We start from the raw sequence: 16,487 nt of genomic DNA, 5'->3' as shown, positions 1-16,487 counted from the left end.
TTTAAGAGACTTGAGCTCCTAAACTTTAAGAGCTGCTGAAGCGAAGGAGTGAGTAGAAAGGAGAGTGACAGATGACAGGATGTCTGGAGGAAACTGGATCCAAGACTGGTGGATGAGGATAGCAGCCTTGACAGGAGGAGGAACTCGTCTCCCACCGAGACAGGCAGGAGGAAGCAGAGATGGGGAGGAAGGTGAGTTTGTAAATGTGGTGGTGGGCAGGGTCCTGCTTGGAGTTTCTGTGTTCTCAGTGAGGTGGAAGGTGAGGCTGTTTGCCGCTGACCATGGGCCATGGGAGCAGAACTGGTGGGGCAAAAGACTTAAGGAGTGAACAGAAGCCGGCAGTGGATTCTGGGGAAGACGAGGGGCAGCTGGCAAAGGAAACCAGTAAAGAGTTAGAGGATTGAGGATTACAGGATTGAGGACCAGATGTGGCTGGAGGCCATGGATTTAGATCCACATTGAATCCTTCATCAGTGGGATTTCTCTGTAGGAATCAGCTGCCACGGCATTGGCATAGGGAAGGTGAATAGTTGGAGTCTGTTGTTAGGATCCTTAAAGTCTGAGGAGCTTTTGGTACCTGGAGAGGACCACACACCATCACCTGTGCTTTATTTATTGTTTAATCTATTCACAAACCTACTGAAGGAAAAATTGTCTAAATATTTGAACACGATTTCTATAACCAGCAAATCAAAATCTATACATTTAACAAGTCAAATTATTTAAACATTGATTAAAAACAATCAAATCCTCCTAAATATTTCAACTGAATCACTAATATGTCAGTTTCTCTAAAAGCTTCATTTTGGTAAGGGACACATACCATTATAAGGATTATAAAGTTTATAACACCTATGCTTAAATCCACTATAAAAATGGGTGGTAGACCTGAGAGACATTATCTCAGCTCAGGCCAATTTTTGAATTTAGATATCTAAAATAAAAATATATCTCAATGTAGATCAAGTTTTGGATTATTAATCAATGAATTTTTGGTTGGGACCTGGGAATTGGTTCACCTTCTAAAATGATTAAAATCTGAGCTGGTGTTTATCTTGTATATATCATGTGAAATTTTCAAGCCCATATGTTTTCCATGCAGTGGTATTGTAGCTGGATGCCTTTTCTCTACATGATGCCATCTTTAAGTTTAGTGACTCTGATATGCAGATGTCCTGAAGATGTCCATGCCTTGATCCCTGGAACCTGTGAATATGTTATGTTACATGGCAAAACGAACTTCAAATATGCAATTCAGGTTGTGGACCTTAAAATAGGGAGATTATCCTGGCTTATCTGGGTGGGCCTAATCACACGAGTCCCTAAACTCAGAGAACTTTCTACACGGAAGTCAGAGAGATGTGGTAGAAAGGTAGGCCTGAGAGATTTAAAGTGTGAGAAGGACTTGGCTTGCAGTTGTTGGCTTGAGAATGGAGGGGGCTAGGACCTAAGTCCTACAACCGTAAGGAACTGAACTTTAAATGAGTTTAGAAGTGAATTCTTCCTCTCCAGTAAGGAAGGCTTCCCTGCTTATACTTTGCTTTTGATCTTGTGAAACCCTGAGCAGAGAAGCCAGTCACGTTTTGTTGGACTTCTGACCCACAGAAACTGTGAGGTAATAAATAGTTGTTTTAAGCCACCAAGTTGGTAGTACTTTGTGGCCAGATGTGGTAGCTCACACCTGTAATCAGATCACATGAGGCCAGGAGTTTGAGACCAGCCTGGACAACATGGTGAAACCGCATCTTTACTAAAAATACAAAAAATTAGCTGGGTGTGGTGGCTCGCACCTGTAATCCCAGCTACTCGGGAGGCTGAGGCATGAGAATTGCTTGAACCCAGGAGGTGGAGGTTGCAGTGAGCTGAAATTGCACCGCTGCACTCCGGCCTGGTCGACAGAGCATGACTCTGCCTCAAAAAACAACAATAAAAAACAACTTCTAGTTGTCTTCCCCAATAGCTAATTTCCCCTTCTTCCTTATTATAAAACTCCCAACTTCTGGCTGGACATGGCTGCCTGGAATAAACACTATAGCTCCCAGCCTCGCTCCCTGGCTTGGTGAGCCCGGGTGACTAAATTCTACTGAGACACAATCAGAAATATTGGTGCATATTTCAGAAAGCTTCTTTCAAGGAAAGAGATGTGTTGTTTCTTCCTTCCTCCTTCCTGTTAGGCTGATGTAATGTCTGGAGCTCAGGGAGCCGTCTTGGGTCATGAGGTGGCAAGCTAAGGATGGTAGAACAAGACAGAAGACTGGGCTTTCAAATGATCAGAAGGCTGCCATCCATCCCTGGACTCTTATTTACAGATTTTTCTATGTGAGATAAAAATGATTTCCTATTTTGTTTAAGCTATTCTTATTTTGGGTTTTACTGTTACAGCCAAACCTACTCTTAATCGTTTTGCCTAATTAATATCTCATTATAATTAGTGGGGTAATACAGAGGATCCATTTTCCAGGAGATGAACGATCAAGCCTGAGCAGTGAACAGTTGTCTTTTGGACATCTGACTAATCCATTGTCTTATAACACGCCATTGGACTGTTTTTCTTCTTAGTTGCAAAATATACCCAAATAGTTCCACCAGCATCTTTCATTCTTGGCACAGTGCCAGATCTTCTTGGAATTACTCACAGTTCTCTGTACTCACCCCTCCCTACTTACATAGATAAAGAAAAACAAACGTACCTTGCAAATAGACAAAATGCCTACTATATTTATGTTCTTGTACTTATCACGACTCACTAAAAATAGCCTATTATATTCACTCTTCTTCACTCAGTATATTAACTAATTTTTGTCACACTTTATAGTGACTTCTTCCTTTTTGAATATCATTGCAGGTACATGGATTTAAAAAATTCACCTCGTTCCAATTAACTATATTATTTTCCTTTTGATAATCAAATTGTCAAAGCATGTCAAGTGGGAGCTTCTTTAAATTGATTCCTTTGCCTTTTCAGCTTTACTTTATACATTTAAAAAGTATCTTTGCTTTCTGTCATCAACAACATGTTCTGGGCCTGGAGTTACTTAAGGTGTGCAGCTATTCTCCAAGGAACCTGAGGGTTTTTGGTATTTCTTTTTAATGGTGACTAATATTTGAAGCAAAGATCCAGTTTCTAAGAATGGATGTCAGATTGTTCCTGATGTTGTTTTTAGGATTAGTGACAGTTCAAAAAATTATTTATTTTCAAAACCACAAATTCACCTTGGTATTTCCTATTTAACTCAAACATTATTCAACTTTTAAAATGTAATTTTAGTATACAGTTTGATATTTATTTTCCTCTGCAACATACCTACTTGTACCTGTAACACCCGATCCAAACTCCAGAGGCATCTTCTGTTTAGTAATCCTATAGTGTCTCACTGACCACCATTCTCTAGTTGTTTTATTGATAGATTCATCCAGGCTGGGCCAATGGGACAGCGGGATAAGAAAGAGAGAGGGAGGGTTTAGCACACTGGCAGGAGAGGGTCTGAAGGAATGAATCATGGAATCCCAGGTAATAGGAAGCCTAAGGAGGAGAATAAGACAGCACAGATCAGGAGAAAGAGAGATGGTGGGGATAGGCTGGAACAGGTACAGTGAAGATAACTCAGTGAGAGAGCTGGGAGGAAGGAGGCAGCAGTCAGAGTGTGGAGGGACTAAAGTTCAAACTTCAAAGGTGGAGCAGTTTCAGGAGGTGGCCAAGCAAGAGGATGCATGGTTATCGATGTTTTCCATGGTCCACTTCCAGCTCTGTATACCTGCTCTCAGCTCTGCTCTCAGCCAGAGCAAACACACTCACCCTAGTCTCAGGTGGGGAGGTAAGGGCCAGAGTCTATCTGGGATCCAGCATAGAAGGACAGCCAGGATTGCTGCCTGCTGGCTGCTCTGCTATACATGCAGAATGTGTACCATGTTCAGTCTAGACAATACACCCTCCTTCCTTCCTCACCAGCCACAGACTCCAGGCCCTTCCCACCCTTCTGCCTGTGGCTGAGCCTCCCACCCTAGCCCATACGGTGCTGGTTCAGCTTCTGACGGTGCTGGCTGAGATCCGTGATGCTGGCTTTCCTCACAGGAAGAAGCCTGCAGGGTACGCTGAGGCTTGTCCATCTGGGCTCCTGTGGGGGCCTGTCAGGCTCACCTGCGCCACCTGTCCCTGAACAGCATTGAGCAGGAAGCTGGGGTGGGGGAACCGGAGGAGCAGAGGCCGCAAAGTAGTGCAGATCTTCCTTCTTGCCAAACCTTGCCCTGATCCTAGGGCTGCAGGCAGGAACAGATGCAGCAGGTGGCCGGGAGGGTAACTGGGGGTGGATGGGTGGAAAGGCCTGGTCTGGATATGCCACAGCTCTACTCTTCTCTTAAACTTGGGTGTTTGGCACAGGGTCCCATGCAAAGAGGTGGGATAGGCAGCCAGAGGGAGTCTCTCTCCTGCCTCTGCTGTTTCTGGGGCAAGAGAGGGCAGAAGAAAGTTGTCAGGGGCTGGATTCTTGTGCTTGAAAGGCTTGGGTCCTCAGAGAGGGAAGATGAGGAAGCCAGAGAAACTTGAGTATTTCCAACCACCCAGTAGATTCCCCCGACGCAGGCGCAGAGACACTCGGTCCCCGGGGTCCAAGGGCAGTAGCACAGAGCTGGTGGCTGCCTCCCGGGTCACGTCAGGGTCATTGGCAAAGGCTGAGATGACAGGCCACGTGTTCAGCATCAGGCTCACCTGGGGAGGGGAGCCCAGTTAGCCCCCATTCCCCAGCCCTTAGCTCAGGACCCCCCACTTTCCCAGGGGCTTCCTCTTGGGAAGCTGGGTTTTAATGGGCTCTCCCGGGAGGGCTGAGGGGCGGCCAGCATTGGACTCTGCACATCCTCCACACTCAATGCAAGGCAGGCCCATTCCTCCCCTGGTCCTGGCCTCCAGGACACAGGTCAATGGAGAGTCCACCCGGAGGTCAGCTGGGCTCCCCTTCTTCCCCCTCCCCACCCTCCTGAGCCGGGGATGGGGGCCAGTGCTGAGGTCACCTGGACAGTTTGGCGGTTGTACACCTTCACCACATGGAACCGGAAGCTGTAGACACCCCGGACAGGGGCTACGAAGGAGCCAGAGGCCCGGTCAAAGCCACCGCCCTCGTTCACCAGGACCTGGGGGAAGCAGAGCCTGCTGAGTGGGGCTCAGGAAATGCCCATGGCTCAGGGGTACCATGGGGACTAGGGGCAGGGGCAGTGAGTAATGAATAGAAGGAGTGGCAAGTAGGAGTGAATAGGAGTGAACAGATTCAAAAGAAATGGTGAGAAGTGGCAAGGAGAGGGCTGAGTATGGGTGGAGGGAGGGGAAACCGTCGGTGGGGTGGTGGGGCAACAGGCCAGATTAGTGAAAGATGTAGGAAGCTGTTTTCTTAAAGCCTCAGAGACAGCAAAGTGGGCTTGGACAGTTGCTTCCAGGTCCTTGCAGGGTCCTTCCAGGTCCCCTGGACAGGGGTAGGGGGATTACCTGGTCGAAGTAGATGGCCCCACTGGTGCCATTGCCGGTTTCCCCTGCTGGCTCATGGTGGTGGCTTCGGACCGCAGCAAATGCCACTCGCCCAGGGGGCGCCTCTCCCAGGGCTGCTCCCCCGGGCCCCCCTGCAGCAGCTCGGCCAGGCTCACAGACCACCAGGCACTCCCCCTCCAGCAGGACGGGCTCTGACCCCTCCTGGGCCCACCCGGCCCCCAGGGCCAGAAGCACCAGAACCAAGGGCAGCCCGGGACTGTGTAGGAGACCTGGCAGCCAGTGTGGCTTGGCTCCCAACATGGCTGAGGGGCTCTGCAACCCACAAGTGCCCCGGTCTTCTGCCCCTTTTCTGTTTCCGCTCCTCTCCCTGGATTCTCACCGCCGGCACCCTGATCGTCTGCCCTCTCTAGGCTCGCTGAACCCCCTCTCCATACCTGTGTCCCAGCTCTGTCCTGCCTCCCACTCTTACTCCTGCTGTCACTGCAGTTCCCTCCTCCTTGGCAGAGCATGCAGTGACAGCAGTTGGGCTTTGGGAGAGAAAGGAGGGATGAAGCCGCCTGCCCGCTGGACGGGAGGGCTGCAGCCAGAGTTTCAGGGCAGCCCTGCTGGATGGGACAGCACTGAGGGCTGGACCTGCGGGGATGGAGAACATGGTATGTGTGTGTGAGGGGTGTGACACAATGTGTGAGTGTGTGCATATGCCAGAGGCAGCCCCTCAACCCCTTCCTCCTATTCCTCCTCTCTTCAAAATCCCCCACAAATCAACAGCCCTTCTTCGTGGCATCTTTCCATTTGTTGGAAGAAAGGGGTACTCCACCAGGGGTACCCTCCGCCTCCCGCCTCCCGCCTCCCGCCTCCCGCCTCCCGCCTCCCGCCTCCCGCCTCCCGCCTACCCCCTCCGCCACGATTGCTTTGGTGGAAAGTGCTTGGGCCTAGAGCACCAGTGGGCCAGTCACGCTGCCTCTTTGGTCGGCCACATCTTTATTCGCGGGAAACAACTTTCAACGCATGGTTCCCCTTTCCGAGAAGTAACTGCGCAGAATGCGCGAGGACCCTGAGGGCCGGGAGACAGACGGGAGGGCTGGTGAGAAGCGCAAGGAGCGAGCCCTGGAGCCGCCAAGGGGACTAGGCCGAGCGGGCCCGTCGGGGCCTCTGGGCGCGGCGGCGGGGTTGGGAGGAGGGCGCGCAGCCGGGAGGAGCTGGGCTGACTCCGCCCCGGGCCAGGAAGTGACTCAAGAAACAGTTTGCGTGCGATGTGGACAAGAGAGGTCCCCGTTGGGTGAGGAACCCGGGAAGGCCCGCCCAGATTCGGGCCCCCTGCCCTTGTCCCCTGGGCTGGGGGCGCGGGCAAAGCGGGGGCCTGGCGGGCGCTGAGAGGACCCGAAGCCGGCGCGGGCGGCGGAGGCGGTAGGCGCGCCCCTCCCCCGCGCCCGGGAGCGGAGAGCGGGGGCCGCGGTGCGGAGTAGGCCCGGCCCGGGGTGGCTGCCCCAGTCCGCGGTGGGCGGGCCCGGCCCGGCCCGGCCCCTGGGCCCTGGGCGGTGCTGGTGGCCTGACGGAGAGGGGCAGCGGACGGCTGGGGGAGGGGTGGGAGTGGCTGGAACCTTGGAAATGGCAGACCAGGGCCCCCAGAGGACAGCCTAGTTCAATCCCCTGCTGAGGATTCGTCCTTAAGAAGCTTCAGAGTCCCCCAGGAGACTCCTTCTGGCCTCCAGGCCGAGCTGGAGCCCCCCCACCCTTCTTGCTCCGGACTGTGGTCATCCTTTTCCAAAGCCCAGACGCCCACTCTTGATAGACAGCCTTGTTTACCGGGACTTCCTCTCCGGAGAGGCCTGCGTGACATACACCCTCCCTACCTCCAGTGGACTCAGATGCTTGTCACCTCCTGGGGCTGTTTACCAGAGCCTTAACTAGGTGCGACCTGTTGATAGCTGGTGTAGTCCCAGGAACCAGGATTTGGATTGAGGGTACAATGAGGCTCTGAGCTGCCTTCTCCCCTTCCAGGGCTGGGGGCAGCAGCCATGCCTACCTGGGGGGCCCGCCCCGCGTCCCCAGACCGCTTTGCGGTGTCTGCGGAGGCTGAGAACAAGGTTCGGGAACAGCAGCCCCATGTGGAGCGCATCTTCAGCGTGGGGGTGAGCGTCCTTCCGAAGGACTGTCCGGACAACCCCCACATCTGGCTGCAGCTGGAGGGCCCCAAGGAAAACGCCAGCAGAGCCAAGGTGAACGCCTTCTCTCCCCCATCCCTCCAGGCACCAAGGACGCTTTCCCCCAGGGCGGAGGAGAGCAGGGAAGAGGAAGGGCCTGGGGAGGATCTCCACTTCTTGGTTGTCTCACTGGCAACCTCAGTGCCCCTGAGTTTTGAGGGACTTTCCAACTCTATATTTGTTTTCAGTTTCAGCTTAATTTCTTCTGTGATGGCCCAGGCTGGCAAAAATCATTCTGTGCTCTTTGGGAGAATAGAGATATCTGGCTGAACAAGTTGGCCCCACCAAGGAATGCACTGTGGGGTGGGAGGCTGGGCCACATTGCTTCCTTTGGGATTAGGCTGGGGTTCCAGGATGGCTCAATCATGTACCAGCTTTGTGATGGGAGTCTCAGTTTCCTTATCTCTAAAATGGGAATAACATCATGTGGATACTCCAGACATCGTGGAGCTCAGGAGCGAGCAAGGAGCCAGGAGGGGTGATCTGGGCCAGTTAGTTTACTTTTCCTGACCTTCCCTTCTTCCCAACCAGGAGTACCTGAAGGGCCTCTGCAGCCCAGAACTGCAGGATGAAATCCACTACCCGCCCAAACTGCACTGCATCTTTCTGGGAGCCCAGGGCTTCTTCCTTGACTGCCTGGCCTGGAGCACGTCAGCCCATCTGGTGCCCGGGGCGCCAGGCTCACTGATGATCAGTGGCCTGACTGAAGCCTTTGTCATGGCTCAGAGCCGGGTAGAAGAGCTGGCAGAGCGGCTGAGCTGGGACTTCACGCCAGGACCATCTTCCGGAGCCTCTCAGTGTACTGGAGTGCTGAGAGACTTCTCTGCCCTGCTGCAGTCCCCGGGGGATGCCCATAGAGAGGCTCTGTTGCAGTTGCCCCTGGCTGTCCAGGAGGAGCTGCTGAGTCTGGTGCAGGAGGCGTCTAGTGGGCAGGGGCCAGGAGCACTGGCTTCTTGGGAGGGGCGGAGCTCAGGCTTGCTGGGTGCTCAGTGCCAAGGAGTGAGAGCTCCCCCTAGTGACGGCAGGGAGTCCCTGGACACTGGATCTATGGGACCCGGAGATTCCAGGGGAGCAAGGGGAGACACTTACGCTGTGGAGAAGGAGGGAGGGAAACAGGGTGGTCCCAGGGAGGTGGATTTGGGGTGGAAGGAGTTGCCTGGGGAAGAGGCGTGGGAGAGAGAAGTGGCCCTCAGGCCACAGTCAGTGGGCGGAGGGGCAAGGGAGTCAGCACCCCTGAAAGGGAAGGCCCTGGGGAAGGAGGAGATAACTCTGGGAGGAGGAGGGTTCTGTGTCCACCGTGAGCCTCCTGGTGCCCATGGCTCCTGTCACAGGGCAGCTCAGTCCCGAGGAGCCTCCCTCCTCCAGCGGCTCCACAATGGGAATGCCTCTCCTCCGAGGGTGCCCAGCCCTCCACCTGCACCGGAACCCCCATGGCACTGTGGAGACCGGGGTGACTGCGGAGACCGGGGAGACGTGGGGGACAGGGGAGACAAGCAGCAGGGCATGGCACGGGGTCGGGGGCCTCAATGGAAACGAGGCACCCGAGGGGGCAACTTGGTGACTGGCACACAGCGTTTCAAGGAGGCCCTGCAGGATCCTTTCACCCTGTGCCTTGCCAATGTGCCTGGCCAGCCAGACCTCCGCCATATTGTCATTGACGGCAGCAACGTGGCCATGGTGTGAGTACCTGGTGGGGCTAAGGGCCTAGGAGAGGGAGGATATGTCCTGAGGGGCTGGCATTGTAGCCAGGGTGCCAAGCCCCTCCTCTGGCCGACCCCCTCCCACTACAGGCATGGCCTCCAGCACTACTTCTCCAGCCGGGGCATTGCCATTGCTGTGCAGTACTTCTGGGACCGTGGTCACCGTGACATAACTGTCTTTGTGCCTCAGTGGCGCTTCAGTAAGGATGCCAAAGTCAGAGGTGAGTTGGGCCTGGTCTTCAGTGTCCCAGGATAGGCTCTGTTTCCACCTTGAGGAGAACCCTAATATGTTCTTTTTCAATAGAGAGTCACTTCCTGCAAAAGCTGTATTCTCTCAGCCTGCTCTCCCTCACACCCTCACGAGTCATGGATGGCAAGAGGATCTCCTCCTATGATGACAGGTACTTGCTCCTCTCCTGGCCCCAGGCTTGATATTCAGGGAGCCCTGTGGAAGATTGAGGGAGAGAGAAAAGCTCCTGGTGGTTTACGCTGTTTCTAAGCCTTGGTGGTGGGTAAGGGGCCAGTTATTCCTCTGTGTGCCTTATGATTGGGTAGGTAAACCTGCCCTGCACGTGTGATGAGATGAACTGTAGACAACCATGTTTGTCTATTCATCATTCATCAAACAAAATGATACCTTGTATTTATATAGTGCCTTACTGTCTAGAAAATACTGGTTTAGTGGAAAGGTGGGAAAGCTGGTTACATAAGTAGCTGGCAGATGTCTTCTTATAACCTGAATTTCCAAACATGCAGAGAAATTTCCCTAACATTCTGGAAAAACCAGAGTAAAGGTCAAAATAACAAGTAAAATGGAGAAACACAACACATGAATAATAGGACTGTACAAAACATGGTATAATAGAAAGATCACTGGATTTAGAATTGGAAGATCTGAATTTGAGCCTCAAGTAGTACTACTCATTGACTTTGACTGTGGAACTTTTCTTAGTGAATTAACCTCTTTGTCTCAGGGTCCTCCTCCATTCATTTACCCTCCTTGTGAATATATGAAAAAGATAAGGTATGTGCTTGCCTTGCTCAAGGTGCTAGGCAAGAGTACAGTGACATTCCATCCTAACTTTGCACAGACCTACTCAAGTGTGGCAGCGGGTATATCTCCAATCTACAGTCGTGGAGACAGAGGGTCAGAGTGGTTACCTGTCTTAGCAAAGGGAAATTAGACCTCAAAGCTGCCAGATGGTTTGAATGAAAATACAAGGCACACTTCTACCATAGTCTGCCTAGGTGGTGTGAGAAATGAGCAGATTTTAGAAAGCCAAGTTAAAAAATTTACAAGTTCTTTATTCTCTAGGACATTATACAGTTTTTAAAAATTAGTTTTTCCAAACCATAGTGATTATATACTTTGTCTTTTCAAACACTTACCTTCTATTCCTTAACAAGTAAATGATATTCTACAAAAAAGCAGTTTACGTTCTCCCAATGTTATTCTATTTATATCTAGATGTCACAGATTACCCAAGATATGGAATCTTCTTTCCACACCTGCATTGAAACAGAATTGAAACTGAAGATTGAGTTCGTTTTAATGAATGTTAAAGGCATGTGTCTGCCCAGTTGTGTGGGACCTGGTTGGCAGATAACATAATATAAATTGGGAATTCGCCCAATAACGGTGAATAAGCACAGTGGTACACAGCGTAGGCATACGAAATGAATGTTGCTGAACAACATACTGTGTAATGCGATCATAGTAAAATATGCTTAACTGGAAAATACCATTTGCATACCATAAGTGTACCATATAATTTTTTTTTTGGTTTGTTTTTGAGACGGAGCCTTGCTCTGTCGCCACGCTGGATTGCAGTGGCACGATCTCGGCTCACTGCAACCTCTGCCTCCCAGGTTCAAGTGATTCCCCTACCTCAGCCTCCTGAGTAGCTGGGACTTCAGGTGCATGCCACCATGCCCAGCTAACTTTTTGCATTTTAGTAGAGATGGGGTTTCACCATGTTGGCCAGGGTGGTCTTGATTTCCTGACCTCATGATCCGCCCACCTCAGCCTCCCAAAGTGCTGGGATTACAGGTGTGAGCCACCAAGCCCGGCCATAGACGTTTGTATGTCATTCCCTTAATTTGTTTCCCAGACAGAAGCTCAGAGCCCGATATCTGTCACACCTAATCCTGACTCCCAGTTCCCCCTATACCACACTATCTTTCAAATACTGACTGCTCACTTAGTACTAGGTGCATGGCCTGCAGGAGGAGGTGGGAACACTGGGAACAAGATCTGATTCTTGACTAGAGAGCCGAAAGAAACCATAAATCAAACACTACAGGAACTCAGAGGGAAGGGAGCCCCATTCTGGCTGGGGTTTTGTGGGAAGGAGAGATTTGTGAGTTTTTGTGTTGAGAAGACTGGGATGGGTTGGATCTCTTCGTTTCTAAATCTGTTAAAAAGACCACCACCCATCACTTCATGAGTCCTACCCTGTCTTGTGGAATCAGAATTACTGAAGTGGAGCCCAGGCATTTTTAAAAAAAGTTCGCTTGGTAATTCTGTTCCTTAGCAAGTCTTGGGAAGTGCCTTCCAGATAGAGGAAATAGTTGGAGAAATATGGAAGTCAGCATAAGACATACGTGGAGAGCAGAGTGTAATCTGATTATTGATTTTAGCTGGAGTTGAGAGTGGGTTAGGGAATATTGGGAGAGATAAGGCTGTAAGGGTGATTTGAGCTGGCCTGTAGAAGGCCTTAGCTGCCAGGCCTGGGTGTGTGGACTTTATTTGGTAAATAAAGGGCAAGTGTGGAAGAGTTTTGTGTAGGTGATAAGCATGCTTTCTTGGGGCAGGGCAGGGGAGACTGGAGGGTGGGTGAGTGGTCAGAGGCGGGGACCCCCTTGTTAGGAGGTTATGCATAATCTCAGTTGCAATATCTGAATTACTGGGGTGGTAATGGTGGGCCTGGGAAGGAAGGGAGCAGAGCACAAGGCTTTTCAAAGGAAGGGCATGTTGGATTTGCAAGGGATTGTTTGGGCAGGGTGGAAGACAGAGCTAGATCTTACTGTTTACTAACGAGGCACAAAGTGTTGGGTGAAGGACTATGGTTGGCAGATACGATGCTACTGGGAGACCACCTTGGATTCATCTTTGTTTCCTCTCTAGGCCGTGGCACTTGCATCTAGTCAGTTGCCTGTAGCTGGGTCAAGGTGAGGTAGGGGGCCAGATCTCCATCACCAGAAGTGGCTTATGGGAGACAGTAAAACTTCTGGGGTTGGGGCCTTGGAGAGTCCCAAATGGTTGCTGTGGTTTTTACTTTTATTTTTATAGATTTGGGGGATACCAGTACAGTTTTGCTATAGTGGTGAAGTCTAGGCTTTTAATGTAACCATGATCCAAACAGTGAACATTGTACCCAGTAGGTAATTTTTCAACCCTCTCTCGGTTGCTGTGGTTTTGGAGACAGGTTCATGGTGAAGCTGGCTGAAGAGACAGATGGGATAATTGTCTCCAATGACCAGTTCCGGGACCTGGCGGAGGAGTCTGAGAAGTGGATGGCAATCATCAGAGAACGGTGAGGGAGCCCTCCCGCTGAGAACTGGGCACAGATGCAGATGTTTTTCTAAAGCCAGCTCTGCTCTGGCCATGGGGTGAAAACTCTGGGAAGAAGGTGAAGTTTTCTTGAAGCATGGAGCCAGCAGCTTCTGGTGATACTGGTCTCAGTTGTCTGGGAGGTGGGCAAGGGCCCCCTCTGTGACCACACATTATCTTTCGCCATCCAGCCTGCTGCCCTTTACCTTTGTGGGAAACCTCTTCATGGTACCTGATGACCCACTGGGGCGAAACGGCCCCACCCTGGATGAATTTCTGAAGAAGCCAGCCAGGTAATCAATCCCCTAGACTACTTGCAGGCAGCCCCCACCCCTGGCCCTCTCTCAGCAGGCCCAGAGACTTGGGTGGAAGTGTGACCTCAGTTTGGGCCAGCTTAATTTTGCAGTGGTTTGAGTTGCATTGGCCTTGGCCTTTATAAGCTTCCCAGGGGATCCTGACATAGAACCTCCTTGCTGGGAGGGAAACACCTGCTTCCTGTTTCTCTTAATCAGCATGTTTGATGGAGTTATTTGGAAAATGGTTGCTTATACTGACAGCCAGTTGTATTCAGCATGCCTTCTGCTGACCATTACATAAGTGATTCATTTAGGACTAGAACTAGATCATAATAGTGGCAGAGTTCACCCTGTTTCTAAAAGAACGGCCCATCTTCCCTTCAGAAGTGGGTTGATACTGCCACTCAGTGGTCAGCTTCAGGAACTTCAGGATTTCTCCCCCAAAGCCAGGAATAGGCAGGACAATTAAGAGAGGGGTAGCCCACTAAGATCTAATTTCCCCCGCAGGATGCTCATGAGCTCTTTTTGGTCTGTTTCTTCCCAGGACGCAGGGGTCTTCTAAGGCTCAGCATCCTTCCAGGGGCTTTGCAGAACATGGTAAACAGCAGCAGGGGAGAGAAGAGGAAAAAGGTAGTGGTGGCATTCGGAAGACCCGGGAAACAGAGCGGCTCCGGCGGCAGCTGCTGGAGGTGTTTTGGGGTCAGGATCACAAAGTGGACTTCATCCTGCAGCGGGAGCCATACTGCCGGGACATCAACCAACTGTCTGAGGCCCTGCTCAGTCTTAACTTTTGAGCCTCACCTGCTTGAGTGGCTGCCGCCCTGTCAGCTCCAGCCGCCTCCAGCTCAGCCCTTTCTGTGAGAGTCCCTTTGCTGCTCACTCTGATCCAGAGGCACCCTGAGTTGGTGCTTTGGATCAGGGAAGCCACTTTGGGACAGGTCCATAAAGTGAACTGATCTTACCGAGTCAGGACCTCAGCCAGATCTCAAGAGGTTCTGCTCAGCCTTAACTTCTCAACTTTGCCTTAGCACAGGGTTTCTGTAGGGAGTGGGGGCTGCTAGAGAGGATTCGTTCTGGAGACTGAGACTGTTGGCTCCACCTCCAAGCTGAGCTAGGGTGGAGGGCAGGGTGGGCAGGAAGTGACAGGAAGTTAAGCTGTTCCTCTCCCTGGCTGCTGCTCTGGATGGCCAGAGAACAAGATGCTCCCTTGCTGAGCTCCTGGGAGCGTGGAAGGAGATGCTAGGCCCTGGCACAGTGTTATGTGGACTGGGCCACGATAGGGTGGAGTGAGCTAGTGAAGAAGGCAGAGGGAGACTTGGCTTCTGGTCTCAGCTATGCCTGTTTGTGACCTTGATTGAGTTGCTTGGGCTTTACTTCTGCCTACAAATCAGGGGTAAAAATACCTGTTGGGAGGAGAAATGAGAACATAGAGGAAAGCTTCTTGGAGGAAAGGTGCTTGGACCAAGTCTCAGGTGTGTCTGCCTGTGGCTGCACAGGCTCTCTAACCGAAACCTCACTTTCAGAGAGATGTGGGTCCTTTGTCTCCAGGATCCACACCCTAGATTTTAACACTGCATTCTCACTATAACATGCCCTATAATGGCTGCATCCCTTTTGAGCAACCTCCAAAATCTACATTTACACAATAGGTAAATTAGGGATGACTGCATTATCAAAATACTCTCAGGGTTCCTATAAATGGCAGCTCTCCTGTTGTATTCAAGTGTTTGTTTACAGACTAACAAATGTGTTGGCAAATCCCTGGTTAGATGCACTTCCTGGTGTTGAGATGAACACGTCGATTTTTCACCAAATCGATGAAGCCATGCTCTGCAATGACAATATTAATGTGATCCGACCCTAACATTTTCTCTATGGAAGACATATGTTGCATAAAGCAAGGCACACTTCTGCTTTATGTGTGTGTGTATGGGGATGGGAGGACTTAACGGAAGTTGAACCAGTTGGTTCTAGATGAACCAATTATCTGGAAAATGAAAGAACCAGAGTTGGAAGGCACTTGACTGGCCACCAGAACAACTCTGCTGTTACTGACATGCTCTCTTCACCCTGATTCCTAGAGGTCATTGCCCTGGATCTGCTTGAAGTCCTCCAGTGCCAGGGAATTTACTATCTCCAGGGTAGCACATTCCCTGTGTAGACGGTATTAATCAGTACTCCTTACTTTAGTGCAGCCTAAAGTATGCTTTTCTGTTACATCTACCTTTGAGGCTGGTCATACCTCCAGGAACAATACAGAGCCAGTCAACTTCCTGGAATCCAAGACCAGATAAAGAAGTAGGACAGGTGCCCCTGGGTTCTGTTCTGTGTGGGCCTGTGGGGAGTCTCTGGACAAGATCTTTTCCAGGCCCTGACTTCTGCCTCCCTCTGAGTGGCACAGGGAGTTGAATACTGCATGGAGAGTGTAATGATGATGGGGAGGGTCCTTGTGTCCTCACCCCTTCCTTTTTGGTGATTTACACCACTGTACCATACTGACCCAGGCTGGGGGCAGGTGTGTTGGAGACAGGCTGGTCAAAGAGGTGACAATGATTAAGAGATAACCCAGAGGTCCCTGAGAAGAGATTGGTTAGTATGGCCTGAACTGGTGGCTGAGGGAACTGTGTCTGGTCAAGTTATGGCAGATGTCACAGCTTTAGGTAGGTAAAAAGGGTCCTAGATGAAAACCTTGGAGTTTTTTTTTTCCTGATAGGGTTGTTTATACTTCTTGATTGGTTTCTTGCCCTTTTCACTTTCAGTGATGGTGGGTGTGCAGTAGACCAAAAGTGTCTTCTGCCCTTTTGTGCTAAGGGCCCTGGTTGACTGAGTGGCCCCAGTCAGATGAGAGGCAAGTCCTAAGCTTCTTATAGACAGGGATGTTGACTTTGTTCTGCTGCAGCCTGATAAACTGGGACCACTGTGTGGTTAGTAATGCACTTGCCATTTGGTGACACAGACTGAAGGCTATCCTACACCTGGGCCTTACCTCTTCCTCTACTGGCATCCTAATGGCACTCTGACAGCATCCAGGGTGACTACAGGGCCCATTGGAAATGGATCATCATTCTCTCTTCTAGTGTCTATCTTTATCATAACCTGATGTCCCAAACTTGTGACAAGTTCTTTTGGCAACTGAAGGACCAAGAAGGGAGACGGTGATGAGAGATACTGCCCATTATAACTTTCAAAACCCCATCTTTGGGGAAGAATCATCTAGGGTGACATTCCTTGAAGTAAATCCCAGGAGAATCTAGGCCAAAG

At 50.9% G+C, this 16,487-nt stretch overlaps 2 protein-coding genes across 7 annotated transcripts; one reads left to right on the top strand and one right to left on the bottom strand.

Annotated features, from left to right (window-relative positions):
- Positions 1 to 600: 600 nt before the first annotated feature.
- CBLN3 (cerebellin 3 precursor) lies at positions 601 to 6,106 on the bottom strand. Its single transcript, XM_004055026.5, has 3 exons — positions 5,474 to 6,106; positions 5,005 to 5,124; positions 601 to 4,705 (listed from the first exon to the last, which is right to left on the bottom strand). Exons 1-3 carry the CDS (start codon positions 5,771 to 5,773, stop codon positions 4,508 to 4,510), a joined length of 618 nt encoding a protein of 205 aa, XP_004055074.1. The 5' UTR covers positions 5,774 to 6,106; the 3' UTR covers positions 601 to 4,507.
- KHNYN (KH and NYN domain containing) lies at positions 6,021 to 15,144 on the top strand. Of its 6 annotated transcripts, none has more exons than XM_063697729.1 (8): positions 6,021 to 6,126; positions 7,475 to 7,692; positions 8,209 to 9,356; positions 9,468 to 9,598; positions 9,682 to 9,778; positions 12,806 to 12,913; positions 13,122 to 13,223; positions 13,771 to 15,144. In XM_063697729.1, exons 1-8 carry the CDS (start codon positions 6,021 to 6,023, stop codon positions 14,018 to 14,020), a joined length of 2,160 nt encoding a protein of 719 aa, XP_063553799.1. In that variant the 3' UTR covers positions 14,021 to 15,144. The 6 variants fall into 6 exon arrangements, with proteins under 6 accessions (XP_063553799.1, XP_055218250.2, XP_063553798.1 ...); XM_055362275.2 differs by lacking the exon at positions 6,021 to 6,126 and adding an exon at positions 6,383 to 6,557; XM_004055025.5 differs by lacking the exon at positions 6,021 to 6,126 and adding an exon at positions 6,681 to 6,752.
- The last annotated feature ends 1,343 nt before the right edge of the window (positions 15,145 to 16,487 follow it).

This window comes from Gorilla gorilla, chromosome 15, assembly GCF_029281585.2.
Source record: "Gorilla gorilla gorilla isolate KB3781 chromosome 15, NHGRI_mGorGor1-v2.1_pri, whole genome shotgun sequence".
NCBI classification, from domain to species: domain Eukaryota; kingdom Metazoa; phylum Chordata; class Mammalia; order Primates; family Hominidae; genus Gorilla; species Gorilla gorilla.
Note: the sequence above shows the minus strand (reverse complement) of the source record. Positions and strands in the feature narration are given on the sequence as shown.

Coding starts and splice junctions, on each gene's coding strand:
- KHNYN (XM_063697729.1), top strand. CDS start 6,021: ATGAAGCCGCCTGCCCGCTGGACGGGAGGGCTGCAGCCAGAGTTTCAG. Junction 9,599..9,681: donor TAAGGATGCCAAAGTCAGAG/GTGAGTTGGGCC, acceptor CTTTTTCAATAG/AGAGTCACTTCCTGCAAAAG. Junction 13,224..13,770: donor TTTCTGAAGAAGCCAGCCAG/GTAATCAATCCC, acceptor GTTTCTTCCCAG/GACGCAGGGGTCTTCTAAGG.
- CBLN3 (XM_004055026.5), bottom strand. CDS start 5,773: ATGTTGGGAGCCAAGCCACACTGGCTGCCAGGTCTCCTACACAGTCCC. Junction 5,125..5,473: donor GGGCCATCTACTTCGACCAG/GTAATCCCCCTA, acceptor TGCTTCCCCCAG/GTCCTGGTGAACGAGGGCGG. Junction 4,706..5,004: donor ACAACCGCCAAACTGTCCAG/GTGACCTCAGCA, acceptor TCCCCTCCCCAG/GTGAGCCTGATGCTGAACAC.